Source organism: Sesamum indicum, linkage group LG15, assembly GCF_000512975.1.
Source record: "Sesamum indicum cultivar Zhongzhi No. 13 linkage group LG15, S_indicum_v1.0, whole genome shotgun sequence".
Classification (NCBI taxonomy): domain Eukaryota; kingdom Viridiplantae; phylum Streptophyta; class Magnoliopsida; order Lamiales; family Pedaliaceae; genus Sesamum; species Sesamum indicum.
The window spans coordinates 9729986-9754158 of NC_026159.1; the positions used below are offsets into that span (position 1 = coordinate 9729986).

At 36.8% G+C, this 24173-nt stretch overlaps 2 protein-coding genes across 5 annotated transcripts in view; one reads left to right on the forward strand and one right to left on the reverse strand.

Moving 5' to 3' along the window:
• Positions 1 to 9706, forward strand: part of LOC105178313 — a 22814-nt gene extending 13108 nt beyond the window's left edge. For both annotated transcript variants that reach the window (XM_011101773.2, XM_011101772.2), the window contains exons 15-26: positions 206 to 742; positions 838 to 897; positions 1024 to 1349; positions 1510 to 1933; positions 2727 to 3197; positions 5352 to 5468; positions 5737 to 5858; positions 5950 to 6679; positions 6937 to 7191; positions 7477 to 7659; positions 7967 to 8308; positions 8486 to 9706. In XM_011101773.2, coding sequence (XP_011100075.1) covers positions 206 to 742; positions 838 to 897; positions 1024 to 1349; positions 1510 to 1933; positions 2727 to 3197; positions 5352 to 5468; positions 5737 to 5858; positions 5950 to 6679; positions 6937 to 7191; positions 7477 to 7659; positions 7967 to 8308; positions 8486 to 9235 — 4317 coding nt within the window. In that variant the 3' untranslated portion in view covers positions 9236 to 9706. The remainder of the gene's footprint in view (positions 1 to 205; positions 743 to 837; positions 898 to 1023; positions 1350 to 1509; positions 1934 to 2726; positions 3198 to 5351; positions 5469 to 5736; positions 5859 to 5949; positions 6680 to 6936; positions 7192 to 7476; positions 7660 to 7966; positions 8309 to 8485) is intronic.
• Positions 10801 to 17073, reverse strand: LOC105178314 (S-adenosylmethionine carrier 1, chloroplastic/mitochondrial). 3 transcript variants are annotated; one of them, XM_020698907.1, is made up of 14 exons: positions 16985 to 17073; positions 16778 to 16838; positions 16300 to 16407; positions 15877 to 15959; positions 15328 to 15404; positions 14594 to 14684; positions 13082 to 13111; positions 12930 to 12983; positions 12704 to 12799; positions 12504 to 12593; positions 12140 to 12191; positions 11842 to 11903; positions 11598 to 11678; positions 10801 to 11344 (listed from the first exon to the last, which is right to left on the reverse strand). In XM_020698907.1, exons 2-14 carry the CDS (start codon positions 16830 to 16832, stop codon positions 11219 to 11221), a joined length of 1005 nt encoding a protein of 334 aa, XP_020554566.1. In that variant the 5' UTR covers positions 16833 to 16838; positions 16985 to 17073; the 3' UTR covers positions 10801 to 11218. The 3 variants fall into 3 exon arrangements, with proteins under 3 accessions (XP_020554566.1, XP_011100076.1, XP_020554567.1); XM_011101774.2 differs by lacking the exon at positions 13082 to 13111; XM_020698908.1 differs by lacking the exon at positions 16985 to 17073 and having other exon boundaries at positions 16778 to 16975.

The window sequence follows — 24173 nt, forward strand, 5'->3', positions numbered from 1 at the left end:
GGGGGGGGGTTTTTTTGGGGGGGGGGGGGGGGTGGGAGGGCACGAGGGATTGTATACCCCAACATCAAGCAAAGCAAAAAGGTCCTAATTTTCAGGGATTGCTTAAATATTCAAAGTAAAACTGGAAAGTTAAACTCAATAATGTCTTTTTGCTCTACTCGCAGGTTGCAGTAGAACTCTGACCCTCATTTTTTAACCTTTTCAGGTTATACCTCTTGCTATTGAGCATTTCGACGACACTGTATTGGTGGCCTCATGTGCGTTTCTTTTGGAGCTATGTGGCTTATCTGCTAGTACTCTCCGAATTGATATTACTGCCTTGAGAAGGATATCTTCTTTCTACAAGTCTGCTGACAACAATCACTATAGGCAACTATCCCCTAGGGGCTCTGTACTTCTTCCAACACCTGCTGAATTTGATGTAACAGAATCTCTTGCACGATCACTGGCAGACGATTATCTTCATAAATGTTCCAGGAACATAATGCAGAAAGGTGACAATCAACCATCACGAGCCCTGCTGCTTGTTCTGCAGCATTTGGAAAAAGCAAGTCTTCCATTGGCATCCAATGGAGTAACATGCGGATCATGGTTGTCAAATGGAAATGGAAGTGGAGCGGATTTAAGGTCTCAACAGAAAGCCACGAGCCAGCAGTGGCAATTGGTCACAGCTTTTTGTCAGATGCATAACATTCCTTTAAGCACTAAATATCTTGCTGTCTTAGCAAGGGATAATGATTGGGTACACTTTTCTGATATCCCTTTTTCATTTTTATCATGTTAATCATTGGCTTTTCTGGTTTCTAAGAGTAAAGTCATTTGTTTTCGTCAAACTAGGTTGGGTTTTTGTCAGAAGCCCAGGTTGGAAAATATCCCTTTGAAACAGTAATCCAAGTGGTAAGCTTCATATCCCTATAAGAAATGCTTTTTTCAGGAAAAATCTCCTTTGCTGTGGACTACCTTCTTGGTATTTCAACTGAAACTGCTGATGCAATTGTACTTGTATTGTCTGCTGTGTGACAGGCATCGAAGGAGTTCAGTGATCCACGCTTAAAGGTTCACATTTTGACAGTTTTGAAAAGCATGCAGTCTAGGAAAAAAGTTAGTTCGGCAAACATGGATATTGCAGAAAGAAGGGTTGGAACTCTTTTGTCAGATGAAAACCTTTACATCCCCGTTGAATTATTCGGAATTATAGCAGAATGTGAAAAACAGGAAAGACCTGGCGAGGCTCTTCTCCTAAAAGCTAAGAACTTGTGTTGGTCAATATTGGCTATGATTGCATCTTGCTTTCCTGATGTCTCCCCATTATCCTGCCTAACAGTTTGGCTGGAAATAACTGCGGCAAGGTTTTGATTATCATCCTTGATCTAGCATGTCATTGTAACAATGTTTATAATTTTTCAAGTATTTCTACTCAGTTGGTCTTGTGGATGTTTTTCTTTTGCCACTATGATTTTTTCTTTAGTTTGGTAAGAATAAAATGTTTAAAATTTCATGTCTTATCAGGGAGACTTCAGCCATCAAAGTTAATGATATTGCATCCCAAATTGCAAACAATGTCAGAGCTGCAGTGGAGGCTACTAATTCTCTCCCTGCTAGTGCTAGAACCATAACATTTCACTATAACAGGAAAAACTCAAAGCGTCGACGCCTCGTGGGACCCATTCCAGAGGAATCTTTGGCTTTGGCAGCCTCTCAAGTTTCTAAAGGTTCTGGTGTCTCCAAGACACAAGGTGTTATTTATGACAAGGAAGTGGAGAAACTAGGTGATGAAGATACCATACTTTCAACTGATTCTAATGGCATGGCTACTGCTTTGTCAAGAATGGTAGCTGTGCTCTGTGAGCAGCACCTGTTCCTCCCTTTGCTACAAGCTTTCGAGATATTTCTTCCTTCATGCTCTCTGTTACCTTTTATTCGCGCTCTTCAGGTTGGTTAATCTACTGTACTTAATGTCATTACAAGCATCCCTCTCAAAAAAAAAAAAAAAGAAAAAGGAAATATCATTACAAGTAGAAAAAAGCAGTATATATGGAAATAGAAATATTGCTTTCTTCTTTCCCTCTAATGCATGTCCTACTTGCTAGGAGTTGTCAGCTTTGCCAAGACTAAACTTAGTTTCTGATTATTATCTGGTAATTCATGAAAAACTGCAATTCTCTGTTATAATTGATACTCTAACGAACCATCTACTCAATTGCTTTGTGAATTCCTTCTGGATGTTGATGCCTGATTTCCGCATATGGTATGGTGTGATTGTCAATCCTACTAGTGAAGGTTGCTTCTATTTTGGGTATGTAAGATATCTTATTTCTTCCAAAACCATGACAGTTCATAAGTCATCTGAAAATAACTACGTCTTCTGATTGTCCAATCATTCATTTACATTTTTTTAATATTGCAACTGCCTAAATTATTATGTTATATATGAATGGGTCTTTGCAAGAGTTCTAAAGTTTAGTCCTAATTTCACCTTCCAGTTTGAGCAAGGTATAGAGTACAAAGAAGTTTCTGGTGCTTCTCCTGAGTTTGTTCTTATACCCATTTTACTTAGGTTGTTTGTATTTTACACTCTATGATTTGGTTGCAAAGCTTATTTTTATGTATTTTACACTGTGATTTGGTTGAAAACAGATATTTTTATGTATTTTACATTATTTTAATTAGAAAATCTCACTCTTCAACTGGATAATTTGATCAACTGATTTTTTTTCCTTTCCTAGGCCTTCTCACAAATGCGCCTTTCAGAGGCTTCAGCACATCTTGGATCCTTTTCAATCAGAATTAAGGAAGAGTCTCCTCATACACAACCTCACTGGGAAAGGGAAGGGAAAATTGGAAATTCATGGACAATTTCCACAGCTGTGAAAGCTGCTGATGCGATGCTTTTGACATGCCCATCTCCATATGAAAAAAGAGGCTTGCTGAGGCTCCTTGCTGCTACTGACTTTGGTGATGGAGGGTCTACTGCAACACGGTATGGGCAACTATGTTGGAAGATAGATATGGCTGAACCTTCTCTGCGGAGTGATGAGTGCCCCCTCTTAGGAAATGAAACATTTGATGATGCTTCGCTTCTATCCGCTTTAGAAAAGAATGGATATTGGGAACAGGCTCGCAGTTGGGCGAAGCAGTTGGAGGCCAGTGGTGAACCACGTTGGAAATCTGCAGCCAATCATGTAACTGAAATGCAGGTAACTTCCAGCTTCTGTCTTCCATTAGTATATGCAGAGGATCTCACGAAGTTTGTTTTTTCCTGTAACTGCATATCAAAGTAGCTTGCTTACTTATGTTTCTCTTCATATTATGACTTTCTAGAGTAACTACAACCTAAAATTACCAGAAAATTTTCCTATTAATTTCTACTTGAGTTGTCATCTGCTTTTATGCTAAAAGATGGTGGACACTTGTATTGCTAGGTGCTTTGTGGTGAGATTGATCAATTAATCATATTAAACCAATGAACAAAAGTGAAAATCCTTCAACCTTGTGTGATGGACAGGTAATAGTGCTTTTGTGAGAAATCTCCCCCTCATGTAAACTAGGGAGATCGGTGTCTACATTATTTGAAGCTGCATTTATATGGAATCAAGAGTGAGGTTCATGTGTATGTATGATGCCTCCTGGCCCAATGCAGTACCAAATTAGAATATACTGTCTAAACCAACCAACTGTGGAGAGACTGTCCAGATTCATATACTCATTTAGGACATAATAGTTTGCAAACTGAGAAAAGATTGTCTACTCTTTTGCTCCTCATCATGCTTACAGTGTGCTGTGGGCAAATGAATATTTCACTTTAGTACCACCAACAGGCAGTACTCAAATGGAAAGGTGTAATTCTGAGACAAACAGGAGTGAGCTTGCATAAGTTGATTCAACATTTTGAGATGAGAGTTCAAACTACTTCAATACTTCACCATACAAGACAAGCCATGGTGCCATGTTATAGCAGAGAAGCATTAACCTTAAACTTGGTTGCCATGTAGGTCACCCAATTTTATATAACTCAAGATTGTACTACACTGGGAGCTCTTTGTCATCGGGTAGGTAAAGGCCTTCTCAGATGTAATAGTCAAAAGCCATAACTCATAAGGCTACTGTGATAGAGATTCACTAGATAGTGTAGAGCTTTGTTGGAATCAGCTCCATGATGAAGCATTAAAAAGACGCTGTAATATCATTTTCAATTAAAGAACCTGAGATGGATGGTTTTACATAAGCTTGAAGCCTTGAAGTCATCGTATAAAGTCGTTCTGTTGCTACTTTTAACAGTCATCTTGTAGTTCTGAAACCAAATTCTCATGACAGCAACAGGCTACGTCCTTCTTCTGTATGCAGAATGTCAGTAAACTGGCCCTTGAACAAACCAAAGCAAACTCCTAAAAATCTCTTGTTCTTAACCCTTAGGTTACCTTTTGCGTTTATGTAGTTGCTTGATTTCTTCATCTAGGAGCTGCTTAGGATCTTCTACATTACTTTTGCCCACTAGAGATTCATAGAATTTTTACATATGCGACAAGTTGGTCCAGCAAATCCTTGATTACATCTTTTCTGAGTTGTTAACAACTAAAATCAGATCTGAACCACCAGTTAGGTTAAATCAGTAGCCACGACACTGCAATATGAAGTGTGCTAGTGCCAAGTAATGCGTTGCATCGACTATTATGGCCCTCACAATATGCCTACATTTTACATGTGCACACTTGTTAATTATTCATATGATTTGTTATCGGGTAGCCAGTAGTTACTGAAAATTCTTGCCGGTCGTATCTTCGTTGTAATTGTCTGCTGGTGTTTGGCTTCTGGGGTTCATTTGTTCACCATCCTGTTGCTTCAGTATCTAGCACTGCTGTTTGTCAGTCTGGTACTAGGGGAGTACCAGGGAATGACTCCTGTGATAGAGTGATGTGCGTCCATTGGAACTGTTCTCATAACAAGAGGCCTGAATCATATTGCTACTGGAGGCAATATCAAGTGAGCATGAGTTTTATGCTAAAAGCTTATCGTTCATTTACTTGACTGTTTAATTGATTGCTTTGGCCTTTGTCAAATAACTAGCTATTTTCCAACATTATAGGTGACTTATGAGCTCTGTACAGTCACTGAAGTACTTAATGTAACCTATAGTGCTAGATACGTTGTGTTTAGTGTCACAGTTTGGAGGTTGGACCATGGTTTGTTGCCTGGTTATCATAGTTTACAGCGATATTCTTTGGTACTTTGATTGTTAACCGACCATCAGCTTCTACTACAATGTGTGCGAGTATATATCTGTGGTTTGTTTTCTTGTTCAATTTTTCATATATTTGTCCTAAATGCATTTTGATGTTTCTGCTTATGTCTAGGCTGAAGCCATGGTTGCAGAATGTAAGGAATTTCTTTGGGATGTCCCAGAAGAGCGGGTTGCTTTGTGGAGCCACTGCCAGACACTTTTCATCAGATATTCCTTCCCGGCAATGCAGGTGAAATTTTGAGACTAAAAACTTAGTTCGGGGAATACTAGGCATCACATTAGTGCTTAATTGTGTCCCTCATCTCTGGAATGCTGTCCTTGTCCTGGTTGTGATTTTCAAGTTTCCTATCTTTTTCCTTCTTTTCTTTTAATCTTTGGTGCGGTAGGGTGAGACGGGGATGGATGGGTGTTGGTGGTACAGAGTTACATTGTTGCCAACCACCTATGCCCTATGTTTTCATTTCAGCTTGTCACTCTTTACTTTTATTGGTTTTTAGGCAGGACAATTCTTCCTTAAACATGCAGAGGCAGCTGAAAAAGATATTCCAGCCAGAGAACTTCATGAAATTTTGCTACTTGCTTTGCAATGGCTCAGTGGAACGATAACCCAGTCAAATCCGTGAGAACCCCCCTCCCCCACCCCAATTTTTTTGCTTAAAAAATCTGCCTTCAGTGCCCAATGAAGTACTCAGAATGAATTATATTTACAGGTTTTATCCGCTGCACCATCTGCGTGAAATTGAGACTAGAGTGTGGCTCTTGGCTGTGGAATCAGAAGCTCAGATGAAGAGTGAGGGTGAAGATTCATTAACCTATGCCACACGGGAACCTGGAGCTGGCAAGGGTTCTAACTTAATAGATCGTACTGCAAGCATTATTACAAAAATGGACAATCATATAAATGCAGTGAGTCTCAAATCTTCAGATAAGAATGATAGGGAAAATAGTCAGCCACATGTTAGAATCAATCAAACTGTTGACTCTAGCTTTTCCACCACTGCTGGTGGGAGCACAAAGACGAAAAGGAGGGCAAAAGGCTTTGGATCATCAAAAAAGCCTTTATCTGATACCGTGGATAAGAAATTTGAGTCTGAATATACTCCGCACAATCTCAGAGATGATACACAGTTTCTGGATGAACACTTTAAAATAGATGCATCATTATCGAGGTGGGAGGAAAGAGTTGGACCAGCTGAACTAGAGAGGGCTGTTCTTTCTTTGTTGGATTTTGGGCAAACAACTGCGGCCAGGCAACTGCAAAATAAGCTATCTCCTGAGAACACACCATCTGAATTCTTACTCGTAGATGCTGCTCTGAAACTTGCTGCTCTGTCAACTCCAAGCGACAAAGCGTTCATGTCAGAGCTGGATGATGAAGTGCGCTGGGTCATAGAGTCATACAATCTACCGACTGACAGTTGGGTGATTGACCCCCTGAAGGTATAGTTCAGCTTTGCCTCTTTCTTCTTTGTATTGGAGAATTCTTGTGGAGGAGGTTCAACGTGTCTGCAAATCCATTCATCCCATTTGCATGTCAATGTTAGAATTTAGGAAGAGAATGTGAAAGGACGCCTTCTATTTGCTGTGGTATTTTGTATATTCATTTTTTGTTTTTTGCATTCAGCATTTGCTGAATGCTATCTGTACATAGACCTAATTGATAATCCAACTGTTAATTGCATTCTTGAATAATGTAGGTCTTGGAGAGTTTGGCAACAATTCTTATGGAAGGTAGTGGACGTCGACTGTGCAGGAGAATAATATCTGTTGTGAAGGCTGCAAATGTCCTAGGTCTTACATTTGCAGAGGCCTTTGAGAAGCAGCCAATTGAACTTCTACAATTGCTTTCTCTCAAAGCTCAAGATTCTTTTGAGGAAGCCAATCTTTTAGTTCGAACTCACTCAATGCCAGCTGCCAGTATTGCTCAAATTCTTGCTGAATCATTTCTAAAGGTGAATCTGTTTTTTATTTAAATTAATTTTATACTTCGAGTATGAATTTGAAATTTAGATACTATCAGTGCTGCTGTTATTATGGAATTGGGAGTGACCAAGAAGAATTTTCTTCCTCTGGTGAATCCATTACATTTTATGCCACTTTAATTCGTGAACTGCTGCAAACACTATTTTATTTTATCATGCTCGGCCTACTTGGTTTGAGCAAGCAGTGTAAATATAGTTGTTTGAGAAACTTCTTTAGATTTTCCCATTAATTGGCATTCCTTCGACGTTTTTCAGGGTCTATTAGCTGCACATCGTGGGGGATATATGGATTCTCAGAAGGAGGAGGGACCTGCTCCACTGCTATGGAGATTTTCTGACTTCTTAAAATGGGCTGAGCTTTGTCCTTCTGATTCAGAAATTGGCCATGCATTGATGAGATTAGTAATCACAGGGCAAGAAATACCACATGCATGTGAGGTAATGTTTATTCTCCTTTAAATATCAAGGGGCAAAGCTTTAGTCTTGCTTCATTCGAGTCATGTACAACTTCCGCCTATGATGCCGGCCTCATGCCACCAGTGAAGGCTAAGGACTTTGGAAATGTTCATCAAGTGCATGGACATTGTCATAGGAACTCATAATTTCAATTCTTCTCCACTACGTGACTGGTGCCCCTTTTCTCATGGAAACAAGGACGATTGAATTCATTATCTTACTAAGGCCCGTTTTCTTGTGCTGATATCATTTTAGGTGGTAACTTTATTTTTCCCAAAAATTGATGCAGGTTGAGCTGCTTATTCTATCACACCACTTCTACAAGTTGTCAGCATGCCTTGATGGAGTTGATGTGCTTGTAGCTCTTGCTGCAACGAGGGTAGAAGCATATGTTTGGGAGGGTGATTTCTCATGTCTTGCTCGCTTGATAACAGGAGTTGGAAACTTCCATGCACTAAATTTCATACTTGGGATTCTTATCGAAAATGGCCAACTGGATCTCCTCCTCCAAAAATATTCAGCTGCTGCAGATGCAAACAGTGGTACTGCTGAGGCGGTTAGAGGATTCCGAATGGCTGTTCTGACATCTCTTAAGCAGTTTAATCCAAATGATCTTGATGCATTTGCCATGGTTCGTATATTCAGCAATCCTCTTACCACCCATTCCCTGTGGTTCCCCAAAAGTACAAAATGATCTTCAGATCTCCATAACAAAAACTAGACCCCTTTTTCCATCCTTCACTTTAAAATCTAAATATCACCTTTGGTTAATCATTTATTGAGTCCATTACATTTTTCTCTTGTTCAGGTTTACAATCACTTTGACATGAAGCATGAAACTGCTTCTCTTTTGGAGTTACGTGCAAGGCAATCATCTCAGCAGTGGTTTTACCGTTATGACAAGGATCAAAATGAAGACCTGCTTCAATCCATGAGATATTACATTGAGGCTGCTGAAGTTCACTCTTCTGTTGATGCTGGCAACAACACTCGCAGAGCTTGTGCTCAGGCATCACTTGTATCCCTCCAGATCCGAATGCCAGACACAAAATGGCTTGATCTTTCTGAAACCAATGCACGACGAATACTAGTAGAGCAGTCCCGGTTTCAGGAGGCACTAATTGTTGCTGAAGCGTATGGTCTTAACCAGCCAAGCGAATGGGCTCTAGTGCTGTGGGAACAGATGCTCAACCCAGAGCTTACAGAGCAATTTGTAGCTGAATTTGTTGCTGTGCTACCTCTCCAGCCATCAATGCTTGTCGAACTTGCAAGATTTTATCGGTCTGAAATGCAGGCCCGCGGCGACCAGTCCCAGTTCTCCGTCTGGTTAACTGGAGGAGGACTGCCAGCAGATTGGGCAAAGTACCTAGGGAGATCATTTAGATGCTTGCTGAAAAGGACTCGAGACTTCAGGTTAAAATTACATTTGGCGACCACAGCGACAGGGTTTGACGATGTAATTGATGCTTGCAACAGGGAATTGGATAAGGTTCCTGAAAATGCTGGACCCCTTATCCTGAGGAAAGGGCATGGAGGTGCATACCTCCCCCTGATGTAGCTCCCCAAGCACTAATGACCAAATCACAATATCTCTGCGTGATAAGCGTAATTGGTTGTTGAAGCTTCAACCGCTGATTGGGGCGTGACTGATGCCACCAAAAGATCATGTGAATATATGTTAGGTAAAGCTCCTTGTTTTGAATCACGAGTTTTGCTCTCTGTTTAGTGTATGTAGCACAGAGCCTTGAGAACAATACAAGTAGGTAGTGCTGGTGAGTTTGAAAAATGCGGGTTTTAGGCATCAGTTCATTCTTTTGCTTTAAATTCTTTCAAATTGAGGCCAGTTTAGTGTGTGTACGAGTGTAATTTTTGTTTTTGCTGTGAGAAAGAATGCATTGTAAAGCATGTACAATATGTACATATCTCTCACTCAAGAATAAGATGTGCGCCAATTTTGGGTTTGTCATGTTGTATATACTTTGAGATCCAGATAACACTCCTTGAGCATTATCATACGAGTATTTTACTGTGGTGGAATGATAGATTTGAGTATTATTACTATTTAAAGAGTGAATCAGTCACCATAGCTCTACCGAAATGCGAGAACTCTACCAAGATGCAACACAGACCTAATTCATTCATCATAATCAAGTCATTGGTTTGCTATTGTAAGTGGACTTGTGTTTAAATTGATTCATTTGCATAACCACTTTACTAGTGCAAAGACGGTTCTAATCGATGACTTCTTGCAAATAATGAGCCAGACTTTGATAGGCATCAATCCATTAGCAGTCTTTATTGCAGGAGAAATTGAATCCAATTGTGCTTCAGAGTATATCCATTTCGTCATTTTGAGTTGTAGAAAGGAAAAGGTTCCAGACTTGTAGTTGTAGATTATTGAAGTACCCAACCTCAATATATAGGATGGATTTTTTAGGGATAACTAGAAATAAATCAAACTACTTATGTCTAAGAGGTAGGAGACGATATATATAAATAAATTTAACTCTTTTTAAAAATTCGAAATTATGCTTTTTCGAATACAAGTTTTAAAATTACAGTTATTCTCTTTGAAATTTTCGATTTACACAAGATCATCTTTCGTTATGGTTTGAAAGCAAAAAGTTGATAACAGAAAAAAAAAAAAAAAAAATTCAATTTTACTAGTCATTGAGTTTTTCTATGTAATAATTTTCTACTTGTAAGGGAAAAATATAATAATATTAAACTCACTCCATATATATATATATTACATGTTTCTTATAAATATAAAAATATACGTGAAAATATTAAATGAAAAAAAATAAAAAATAATATAATTTTTTATGTTGACATAACATTGTCCCTTCAAACCCTGACGAAGGGGTGTAAAGTGTATATGAAAATTTTTTGAAGAGAGTGTAAGTGTAATTTTGAAATTTCTTAGGGAGAGTATAAATTTTGCATTTTTAGGGGGTTTTAAGTGTAATTAACCCTAGTATAAATCCTAAATGATCAATGATTCCTCCATTTAGAATCCTGAGGATCTTAGTCAGCAACGTTTGAAGAATGGGAAGCTGTAATGAGAATGGTCAGGTAGCTCAGCAGACCAGGAAGGATCATTCTTTTGTTCAAGAAAAAACATAAACAAAGTAAACTGAGCTCTGTATTCCTGCAGACATGCCAAGGATTCTAAGTTACTCTCTTGCATGATGCATTTTCATTTTTCAGTCTCAGTTTAATCAAACTTCAACTACCCAACATCTACATATGAATTCTGTATTTTGCTGACACTCTTGACACAATGGATAACAGTCCATAGAAGTTGCACTAAACCCGATCATTTAATTGCTTTCTCTCACTAATTTTCAGTGCAACAAAAGTATAAAACAAATTTCCCAACTTATGGCGTACCCATCCTATGTGCTAGCCAGAGAAGGGGAAAATTAATGTTACAGTCTATTTCCTCAAAGATCTACAAGAATCAACTTGTAAGAACATGTCAGCTGTATGATCCTACTGGTTGGCATTTGGAATCAATTGCCTCTTGCAGTTTTACCATCTACTCTGTCTTTGAATACCTCTGATCATTAGGACGCCTCTCTGCAAGGAATCGCTTTGTTCTTTCAAGGACACCAAAGAATATAGAACCACCGATGCCTATCCACAGCACTCTTGGCCCAACTCCCTGAGATGCAAGATATAAACCAATAAACATGTTTTTCACTTGGACATGCTATATGGCCCCAAACTTGGCCAGAGATGTTTTGTATTTTGTAATGATCAAAATAGTAGTAGAAGTTCAAAACCATTGATTAGCAGGAAATGGATCCCATTATATTGGTTGATTTTTGCGCCGTCAATTTCTTTGTATATGTCTAGAGGATTTGAACTAGCTTCATAATTTTGAGTATTACTAGTAACAGAAGAACGAGACCTACCTTGAGTAGAGCACTAGGGCCTTCTTCTCTGACAATAGTCTGGACACAGTCGAAAAAACCTTTATACTGGTTTGCTGAACCCTGCAAAGTAACATGGAATTAAAATTCACCAGGCAAAATGCTGAGAGGGAGGAACGCGATACATGTGTATGATTCTTTAATAAAATGGTTAGGACATCTTCATCCACATACACACTAAGGCACCCCTTCATGCAGAAAATAACATGTTGTTTGATTTGTATACCTGAACCATCAACCTGGTCTTAATCACATCCAGAGGAGTGGTTATGGCTCCAGTCAGAGCACCTAAAGTTACAGAAAATCAAGGATCTGGTCAGAAATGTAATTATTAATAGAAATCCTTTCATATAAGCCATTCTAGGAACTCCAATGAAGAAAATTGGAACAATATGGTAAATACAAAATAAGATAACAATGAAAATAATAATGAGACAAGGGAGAGACGAAAGAATAGCAAAGTGCAAATGTAACTGTCAAATGTATCCATGAAAATAATAGAAAGCTCTAGGAAGTGCAATTACCAGCAAAGGCACCGATTATAGCATTTTCAGGATCATTGAGATCTCTCTTTGCCTGGTTAGACATTCACATAAAACAATAGAAACTCAGCATTATCAGAATAATGTCAAATATTCGAGAAGTCTATAATACCTAACAGCTTATTTTGGCATGAATTGATGAAGTTGTCAAGACTCCAGGGTCATACTTGGGACAATAAAAAAGCACGCAGCTGGAAATAGTTTCCACCCAATTTATAAGAAGGAAAGTCAACTTTAGAATAAGTTATATAGTCTATCAGAGAGGTGTATCTAAAATAGTAAAAAAGTAAGGTCAACAAACAATAAAATTATCAAACAAACAATCCTAAAAGAGTAGAAATCTTACTGCCAGTTTATAACCAATCCGAAGCTGTTCATAGAGGCAGAATTGGATCGCATCAAATGGCAAATCCCTCAGCAAAAATGATCCATATCCCTATAATAATTTTGAGTTAGCACACTCTATGTAAAGCAGCCATTAAAAGGAAAATGCCATGAATTGATATTCCTGGTAATGACCCCAAAACACTAGTAGTAGTAGCATACCGCATAAAGACCCTTAAAGCCTTCTTTGGAGGCAATAAGCCGGACAGCATCAGAAGCAGAGGTAAATTGACCTGTCTGCATCCGTTGCTTAACAACCTGAAACATCAAGACTAGGTATGACACCAGCAACAATAGTAATACACAAGGTGGCAATGAAGCAAGTTAGTAAATAAAGGATCCAGAAAGTTAAAAGATAAAAGACAATTGGAGAGATTAAGACATCTACCTCTGTAGGGACACGAATGAAAGAAGATGCAATGCCGCCAAGGACACCTGCAGTCTACATAAAAATCAGAGACTCAAATGAAGCAACATTAGAAAAAGTGCCTTCATAAGTTTCTAAAAGGGTTCAATTCCTGATTGAGCATATAAAAGTACCAATACTCCGACGAGAATCCTGTATGATATCTGCGATTAGAACGTACATTATATTTAACAAGAACCCAGCATAGATATGTACTGATGGGCATAAATATGTGTGGGTTCTACTGGATGTGCTAGCCAGCACAAAAGCCCAATATACAGTATTAGACACAGCACAACTCAAAGCCGCTGGGAGGGAAGAAAAAACTCTGATTGAGGGATGCGTGGATCTAATCATTTCAAGGAAGGCAACTGGAAGAGGGATCACAAAGGCGGGCATAGGCTGTGTGCCTGGAGGAGCTACTTTGGTCCCAGGCTGGGACAAAAACTAACAGAAAAATAATGGATCAGTTTAGGAGATATAGATTAGCATTCTTTTGAGTAATTCAGTATGATTCAAGTTAACTCAGACTATTCTGCATTAGAAACCTTGAGTACTTATGAATATCAGGCTTTTCCAAAAAAATTTATATCTGTTTAAGACAACACAGGTTCCACAATTAAACATTATATATACTATGAGATGATTAGCATAGTCATATGTGTATGGCATGATACTTATATCCCAGAAGAAGTCACCCATAATTTGTAAGCAATGGCAACTAGTCAAAGTCAACCCAGTCTATCCCACTTGCTGAGTGTTTAGGACAATCACAGGGTTTTTATGTTTTGGAACCCCATCCATTTACCCATTTAAACATTATATATTTTGTTAACAGTTTATGTATTACTTGATATGTGTATAGTATGTTTGTTTCTGTACAAACTCACATAGAAAAATAACAAAGTAATCTTATAAAGAAAAGTAAGAATGTAATATAAATAATTTATCATTTCACTATAAATGAAAGTAAAAAAGTATGTCTGAAATCATAATTTGAAAAAATCACATTTATACATAAGTTTGCAATATACAGTCCTTTGTCAATAGCATTATTTTCTCATTTTTAAGTAATAGTGAAATAATATTTCTAGTATATTTAAAAATAGAAATGGATCTAGTAGGTCAGTCTTTCTTGAGATAGTAGGGTCAATAAAAAACTTGGCACCGGCTTCCATTTTTTGACAAACCCAGCCTATTATGCATACATGCTTTATATGATGTTAGATTATGTCACATACACATACCTTAATTATGGTCTGCAAGGTTTACAAGTAAAATGTAATAAGGCCAATGATAGCAAAAATGAAATTAGAAGCTAGAAACAGAAAATAAGGCATCCTATAGCTATTGGCATGACTTCAATCAAGTGGTACATTGCACAAAAAGGAGACATGTGTCAAAAGAGGGAAAAGGTGAAGGGAAGTTCACCTAATAGGAGGTAGATGGTGAATAGGAAAGCCTAGAGATGAAGAAATTCAATGAATTTGAAGGCATTAAGGTGCCATGTGAAACCAAAAAGCACTTTTCTGCTGCTTAGGTTAGGGATTAGGGATTTGGATATTAACTTTAGGAACTGAAATGAAAAACCTAATGTGGTGAGGATTTGAAACATTAACTATAAAGGTGAATAGAGATCCTCTCACCAGATGAGCCACGGCACTGAGATTTTCAGGAAGGTTCCTTAATAGTTGTTGCTTCGCAGGTTCATAAACACCAATAAAGACAGCAGATGCACTGTCAGAATAGTTATCAATCAGACCACATCTCACAAATCCTGCATATTCTTTCTTATTAAATAACAAAATCTGTTCTGTTTAAGCCTCCGAGGGCATTGTCATGGAAAAGGATCTGTATTATTACTAACTAGAAACATCTTTAGGTTTATTCCGACAGAAACCCTTCGGCATAACCAATAATAGATGGCACTTAATCAATAAACCCACAATGTCAATTAATAAACAGGAATATGCATTTACTTTGTAATGGAACCAACTCCTCCTGTTTACTTCTATTCGGTTTTATTAATTCATAAAAAGCAACATTTAAAACTGTTGAGTCCAAAAGCGTAAATAAACGTAGAAGCATGTTTACTTAACAGTTAACACATTCAAATGGAGGGGCACTTGAGGATCCCAACTCTTCAAAACAGAAATCAGTACAAATTCTAACAGAGAATAAACAAGTCAATACATATATATATGCGTGCATGTATATATATGTTGCTAACTTACTGCTTATAATATAAGTTCATTCATATTACCAAATAAATAGCCTGAAATAACTGAAATAAAAAGTGAAACATAGACAACACTGGATAGCATATTCCACAATGCGATCGTGGTAAATGCATAACAAACACATTTAAACATGTCCTTACGGTAAGACCCCAGCAAGATTTCCAGCAAGTCCAGAATATAACCCTTTGAGAATTATTTTACCTCCACCACGTGCTGCCTGCAAAACAGTTAAACTATTCAGGCCAACATAAGGTGTCAAGACATAGCTAGCATTTGTCGAAGATAATCAAAGACATTCTTGTTCATCCCTTTCTCATCTCAAGGCAGCACTGAGCAGAAGGGAAATTCTGTGATTTACAGGTCTTCGTATGTTTTTTAACCATAGAACATACATGGAGAAAACATTAACATTGACATAAGCAAAACAACATCTTCACTTGCCAGACATGCAATAGCCAACTTAATCATTTCAAGTTTTTATCATCTTTGCTTACTTTCCCTCCCTTTACTTCTCAAGTATGAATTTTTATCAGGGATGTCAGAATATAACACTCGATTCATTCTAATCCGTGACACTGCCAGGTGCCAACCCAAAGAAAACAAGAAAAAACTAAAAATATCTAGTAGCGTTGAGAACTTTGGACACCAAACCTCCTTTAATCATTATGTACTGCATATCAGAAACTGACCTGCAGCCGGGTCTTTATTGTATCAATAGGATATAGAGCTGTTTCAACCACGACACCAGCTGTGCCACCAGCTATTACACCCTCTGCAAATTTATTCTCAAATATTCAATGAAACTAATCGATGGAAAAATTGTTGGGTTCATATGTTTGTCAATGCAGCGTGATTAATCAAATGCAGTTTGTTATCTCCATGATTATAGGAGCTTTTTTCCTATTGGGCTCCTAACTCTTACATCCCAGGCTCCTCTCCATATCAAAAACTGTTGGATGTAAACTAAGAATAGAAGTATAAGCAATTGCTGAGATTAATACAGCACTGCAGGAGAGAATGCTTGTAGATGCATCATTGGTTTTTCTCATGGAAACCTTCCTAAATACTTAGATAAGCAGTAAAAGAAATATGGAACTACATTTCAAGCATACCAAATAATATACGCAGAAAATCAAATGGATTTTCATCTCGTGCATTAACCGAGGCAAAGAACTTTTTTGGTTCCAACTGAAGCTCTTGCATTTTCCTATTTGAGGCGTCTGCAAAGATAAAAAAAATTACATTAGTAGAAAAACCCAAAATCATGTTTTCTTCCTTCTACTTGTTTGGTAAGCTCAACCAGAATTCATAGCAAACACAAGCACAAAATGCAATTTAGAAGAAGTCTCGTCACGAAATTGCATATAAACTACACAAACAAAATACAAAGCACTCGTAATTAATTTACTTTCAGGCATTCAAAATATCAACGATGAAATGAATCACTAGCAAATTCATTCAACAACATGATTTTTCCGCCAAGCTCCGCCACAAGATTGTTCTTGCAAATTCTGACCGAAACAAAACCTTATGCAGTTACACAAAGCTCAGAAATAAAACAATTACAACAAAATAGGGAACTCAAATCACCTGAAGAGATTCCACCAGAGCTCTTTGCATCAACAGCCAGCGTAAACGGACCCATTAAACGCTAAATTTGATGTTCATTTCAGTAAGCATCACAAAAGAATCAATATAATGACTGAAAATAATATCCAGAAGCACCAATTCTCGTAGACACATGTACAGCAAATTCATACGGAGAGAGAGCGAGAGGGAGAGAGAGGAAGTACGTACCAATGAGGAGTCTGAAGGAAGGATGGGGATAGTGAAAATGATAACAGTGTATGTGTACAAGGCATTAGCTTACCCACCCTATATCTACTGCACTAGAACCAACATGCCAACACATGTGCATAATTTAAACACTTGTAAAATTTTGGGTAAATTATATTGACACCACTCATATTAGATCAAATTACACAAATATGTTCTATATTTTATAAAAGGATGTTAGTGTAATATTTTTTGAGGAAGTATTTTTGTAAGTTTTGTTATAACTTTAACTTCAGGGGGCGTAATTATAATTTTATAAAAAGTAAAGGGTAATGGTATATTTTGACCTAATCTCGAAAGATGTCAATGTAATTTATCCAATTTTTAGTATTTGAATTTTGCTATTAATGCTATTTTGTTGTCTGTATAATTATAAATAATTTAATTAGTATTCAAATTTCGACGTTCCTTTGATATATGAGTAATTACAAATGAATTAATCTAAGTTTGACACTAATTCATGTCTTTTTATTTATTTATTTTATTATCTTTTTATATGATGGTCATTTTATCTTTAGATATTAAAATAAATACATCATAGAGAAATTGCATAAATTTCTTTCCACTATATTATATCTTTATTTGAAACAATTCATTTAGGGTAAAAAGCAGATATCGTCATTCACTCAAGATCGCTAGTTCCTCATGGAAGCTAGCTTGTTGAATTGGATAGGTAGAGATTCTATTCTATTCTTCCTCGGAGTCAGAATAGGCCCCCAACGTATGGGATGATTTGCACTTTGCCTCAAATTTTTCTTTTTATACTTTTTCATCTAATCTTTTGATTTTGTTTCACTTAATATTTTTCGGAGAATAATGATGGAATATTCCATCCGCGTGTGTACACGCATCTGAGGGCGATTTTGCATTCGGTGAACTTATTAAGGTTAAATGCAGACAGCCCCCAACGTATGTAATTATTTGTACTTAGGCCCCCAACCTTTTAATAGAAATAAAATAAATAAAAAATAAAAAAATGGGGAAAAAATCCAAAAATGGAGAAAAAATTCAATACATAATTTGCAGATAAATAATTTCACATTTAGAAGATAAAATTAAATAGAAAAACTATGAACTTTCTGCAATATCAAGTGTGTAGAAAATAAATGGTCCATGACCCTTAATGATAGGCCCATCCCAAAAGGCCCATCATCTATTCTCACTAGGAAGGTTCACAACAATCCACCATCTTGGCCAATGGTTCGACCCACTACCTGACCCAGTTGTCCATCCTATATAATACAAACCCTAACCCTAATGGCTTTTAGCAATCGTTTATCTTCCTCTCTAATCGCTCCTTCCTCATCTCTCTCTCTCCCTGGTTTCTCCTGCCTCTATTTTTCGATGGTCTTGAAATCCTTCATCCACGGGGCTCATTTCCTCTGCCTCTTTAATGCTTGCCTCTTTAAAAGGCTATCTTGGCCTTTGGGCATTCCTAACGACTGAAGACCCTCTACTGTCTTCTCTGAGTCGTTGCATTTTATTATTTTTGAGTATTTTGTTCTTAGATCTGTAATTAGTTTAAAAGATCTGTATTCTCCATTATTTTTGTTGTATATTTTTATCTAGGTTTGCAATTTTAAGGGTTTCCTACCCACTATTTTTGTAATAGTTGATTAAAGCTTGAGTTTGGAGAACTCACTAAAGGGATATTCCCCTACAGTGGTATCAGAGCCTTGCGCTCTGCATCAGACGACCTATGGTAACATCTTTCTCTTGACTCGTTTAACTGCTTTGTGCTATTGTTTATGTAGATTTGTGCTAATTGCTTTGTGCATGTTCTAAACTGTTGAGTATACCTGTTGAAGCACTGTTACTGTCTTTATATTTTCTGTCGATTTTTTATCCTACTCTTAAACTTATTTTCTATTAACGTGAGGCTTAACTCCCTGCTAATCCCTCACCTGGCACGGACACGTGAGGTCGTCTGGTATCTGGTCAAGATTTGGCCTGGGAACTTTCTGTTTTATCCATTGTGACATTGCAAGTTTTTAACTGTTGATTTTTCCTGTGAACTGTTGTTATTTCTGTCAATATCTTTGTTAACTGTTGAATTTTTTTGTTAATATTTGTCTGTAATAATGATTGGCTATAAGTTGCAACCTTTTGATGGAAAAAATAATTTTAATATTTGGCAGAAAAATTGAAAGCTATTCTGATACAACAATAATTTTTTAAGGCTATTGATGAAAAATATACAGAAAATATTTCTGATGAAAATAAACTTGAACATGGTAAGTATTCATATTCTTTCATTATTTTAAGGCTTCAAATCAATTTTGGTCCCATAGCTTTAGGGATTTCTCAATTAGGTCCTCTAATTTTTTAGTTTCTCAATTGTGTCCCGTATCTTTCAAATCTACTCTATTTTGGTGCTTCAGCCAAATTAGTGACCCCTTAGAAAAACTGAATATAGTCCAATCACATGCCCTAGTTTGGCCCATCGGCATAGGACTAGGGCTTCCAGCTCGCATGAGCCTGCCAACTACACTACGCGTAAACTCTTGAGTCGGACAGGTACCATTCCCTCCCTTATCTTTTGCAATAATTATTAATTATCCTTTTTGTAGATAAAATTCAAAATTTTCTAGATCCATGCACTCTAGTTCCTTTGGATGGAAGGACTCTCCAGGTAGAAACCCTTAGTCGATCAACAGTACTTAGGAAGCATAGCAGGATTTGTCTTGTCCATGAGCACAAAAGTCCTTTTACTTTTTGTACGAAATCCTACATAGTTTAGCAATCCAGCTCTAGTTTAGCACTCCTGGAGTGGGTGTCCCTGAAATATTTCATGAGCTAAGCCCACAAACAATACATATCAGCCACAATGGTTGCAAATAAGCTAACCCACCAGCTGGGAGGTAAAACCTATAATATTATCTCTCTTTGAGTTTACTGAACTGACAGGCTCAAGAATCGAGCTCATTGCAGTCGAACACGTCATTATATAGTTAGGCAGATACGTCATACAATTTGCCAACAGATTAAGACATGTCATCCTAAAATATCTCTGGTTTAGCTCCTAGTAGATTGATGATAACGAGCCGGTAATCTTCAAGTAATAGATTTTTGAATTTCCAAGTAGACCTCACATGTCCTAGTCAATAGAGTGTATATCAATCAATCCAAGTCCAAATCATAACGTGGATTTTTTGGTTAGTTAGTTGATTAAAAAATCTTTCAAATGACATAGTGAGGGAGTGTATTGGACTGGGAAAGCATTGTGGAAATGCGAAAAAAAAAAAAAAAACAAAGAGCCATAAATATGTATAATTAAAATTCAATCCGACAAAGGGGTGTACCCTTGGTGGTATCCGGGTATTCGATTTAGTATGAGGATTAAAATAAAAACAAGCGAGCACACATACTAAGCTATAGATAAATATAAAAGAATAAATAGAAACATATAATGTAAATGATTATTACCTCTTTGCATTTTGTTTCAACCGGCAAAGCGTACCTCCAATTTGTTCACTCTAGACTCCAAACTAGAAGCCTTCTAAAGATGTCCACACCCACCGAGGGAAGAAAGATTATGATCTCCTTCCTAGAGGACATAAAAATCCGTTTGGAAGAAAATGATAAAAAACAACAATACTATGAGTTAGTGTATTCTCTTTATTAATATTTTCTACAACTCTACACTTGATTCTAGACCAAAGAGAGCAAGAGAAAGTGTGGGAATGTGAGAGAGGGAGAAAAAGGGCCCAAAATGCATGCTAAGCCAAAGTGGGTTTATGGTGTACACAAATACATACATTCCTTGTATGGGAGAGTGAAAATGTGTCTAGATACATTTCACTAAATCCCACACGGCAAGCTCTCTTTAACAAGGTATAATTCAATTATACCATATAAATGATGTATATATATGTATTGCTTATATGGGAGAGTAAAAATGTGTCTAGATACATTCGACTCAATCCCATAAGTAAAGCTCCCTTCTACATGGTATGATCCAATCATACAATATAGAAAGGTCGTCGTATATGGTTGAGTTGCACTTTTCTCGGTCACCTCTAGTTTCCAAGTATGGAAGAGTCCAACTCTTCCATTCATTTCTTGAAAGTCAACCCTTTACCGAATGGACCTTAATTTAATGGATCAAGTTTTATTTTAAATAAATTATAATAAGTCCAAGGTCCAATGAATTTATTATATCCATTATAATAAAATTTAAACTAGATTAAGCACAATGCGTTTAATCCGATTAAAGACATAAGTTCAAATATCTCTAATTAATAAATCCAATTTATTAATTATGACAAGCCCAATTAAATTAATCTAATTAATTTAATCTTTTATTATCCATCCAATGGATCATCCTATGCGTAAATAATCCAATTATTTACATCTTTCGGAATTAATTCCTTTTCCTCCTCAGTGATCTATGTGTGTGAAGGGAGTGGATCGGCCTGGAAAGCGTGACATAAACGCGAAAAATTGAAAGTTAACTATTAAAAGCAATAAATCCATATCAAGGGGTGTACGCTTGATCTTTCCCTCGCTTTCTGTGTATAATATAAAATAAAGGCCATATAGAATAACAAAAAAAATACAAAGAGGCAAAATATGTAAAAATCAAATTTACCTGTGTTGATTTTTCTTACATGGCTTCAAGCGTCACTACAAAAAATGTGTCTTTTTGCAAGGTAATTTTTCCTCACAAAAAGTAAAATTTCGTCACAAGCTCGTCGCAAAAACGCCCTCACATTAGACCAAAATTAGGATAACATGACGAAACTTAATTTTCTCACATAAAAAAATATTTTCATCGCAAATAAATTGTTCTAAGATGAATCTATCCTCACATGGAATATTTTTTTCCTCGTATTGATAATTTTTCTCACAAAAAATAAATGTATGTGACTCCACATGTTGTCATATTAGGCCATGTTCCTCACAAATGATTTTAATAAATGTAACAAATATTTTCTCACATTAGAATTATTCATAATTAATAAAAAAATTATAAATTTATTTATGACAAAAAGTTCATCACATATAAATTTTATATTATATTTTTAGATTTTATTTATGAGGAATGTTTCTTCATATTCATATTTGTATTTTAATTATATTATTTTGTATACCTAATGTAAAGTTATCATCACCAAAGTACATAATGTTTATTTTTAATTGCGTGAAGAATAATTATATATGACTCAAATTTTACACCTCCATCACATTTTTTTTTCAACTTTTGATACAAAATTCATACATGGGAATTTCTCTCCGTGAAAATTAAATCATATGTCAATACCATAACAAAATTCTAACCAATAATCAATAATGCAACTCAATACCATCATTACTTACAAAGATAATAAAAATCAATGTGTCAACAAACATTTGAGTAGTTTTCAACCTCCCAAATAAAAAATAGACTAAACACATTTTAATCTAAAATTCAATTATATTTCTATCTTCATTTAGGATATCAACTTATGAACCTAAAAAGGATCCATCTTTCATAGTGAAATCTGTTAAGAAATGTCAAGGAAAGGAGAAAATAAAATTATTAGAGTATAAAACATCCATGAGTACTACTTGAACACTAGGATAATCATTTATACCACATAGAAAGTCCAATTTTTTGTACAATAACTCCACAATAAAACAGTGTGTAAAAATGGAGCATTTGTTTTCTATTTGACCAAAAACAGTGGCCATAATGTTACCTCTTTCTAGGGGAGAAGAGGCAGCATTGCTGCTTCTCTTAAGTTGTTACAATGCTGCCCCTGTAACAGAAAAATGTAGACAAAGAAACTGCCTCTGTTCCCATAATTGGAAATAGCGTATTATCATGGGTGGCCGACAGTTGGCGGCACTAGAGACTAAATGAATAGCGGCATGAATATTTAAACTCTAAATCCATATGAGTAATAACATATTGTCAACCATCTTCCGACCTTAGTTCAAGGCATGGAAGTGGACGTCGATTCCAATCCTTGATTATGCAACTATGCTTGATACTCGAGATGCGTTTACTCTACTCATTCTATTTAGGAAATCTATCCCTGATCGATCAATTGCTTTGGACAAAGACTTTTAGAGTCTAAACCATCTCATAGCGCATAGAAAACCTCACTATCATATGCTAGCAGAGCAGATCCTTTCTTGGTATCCACAGTCCTTGCTATATACTATGACTGCATAGGATAAGGATTATGTTGACCATGCCTCACGACATAGTTACCACTAGCCATATCCAAGACATAGTCTTCGTATGCACGTGGCTGTCATGATTCTTCAAACTTGAGGACTAATCTCGCACTGTCGGAATAAAAAATTCCAGTCATACTGACCAAGCCTTAAGAGGCTTCCATATGATGATTCTCACCAGTCAGTTCAGTCAGTCGACTGCCTTACCAACTAACTCACCAAAACTGCGCAGACAACCACATCTCCTACTGACCAAACATGGCTGCAGTACTTAGTGCAAGTCTCTATAGGACCCCGATGCCCTGTTCCGAGGTCCTGGACTTGAAACGTTTCATGCCGACCTTTAGGAGTTGGTTTCATAGCTGCCAAACCTATGCGCAACCCAACTCTACGGGTTTAATCTTTCTATCTGTAGGCATTTCGTTTGATATTGAAACCCTATTCAATATTAGTGATAAGCACAATGAAATATACAGCCAACTTGATGAATTCTTACCGTATTCTTCAACTCAATATTATTTAAATCCAATTCAACTAATCTTTCCTGATCAACCATTAATTAAGAGAGTCGCTGCCATGGGTAGTAGTCTAGCAACGATTGATGGCACCAGAAACTAGGTGAATGTCTATGTGAATATTCAGGCTCCTGAAGTTCATACTGGTACAGTTCTTTTGTCTACCGTCGATCGGCCTTAATCTAGGACATGGGAATGGGTGTTGATTCCCATATTGGACTATGCATCTATGCTTTAATACTTGAGACCGTGTTTGGCTCAATTGCTCGACATAGGAAACTATTTTCATTCGACCAACCACTGAGGCCACTGGTTCAGAAAACATGAGCGCATTTCCAAGTGCATAGGAGATACTGTGGTCACATACTAATAAGAGATGGATCCTCTTCTTAAAATCCACATTCCTCACTAGATAATCTAATTGCACTAGATATTGCTTATAATGATCATGTCCATAACACAATAATCTC

Bases quoted from the DNA above. Each gene is read 5' to 3' on its own strand.
- LOC105178314 (XM_020698907.1), bottom strand. From the start codon at position 16,832: ATGGGTCCGTTTACGCTGGCTGTTGATGCAAAGAGCTCTGGTGGAATC. The intron at 15,960-16,299 runs GTATGCTTGAAA...ATAAATTTGCAG, and splicing joins TTTTCTGCGTATATTATTTG to AGGGTGTAATAGCTGGTGGC. The intron at 12,192-12,503 runs GTAAGATTTCTA...ATGTCTAACCAG, and splicing joins GGATTGGTTATAAACTGGCA to GCAAAGAGAGATCTCAATGA.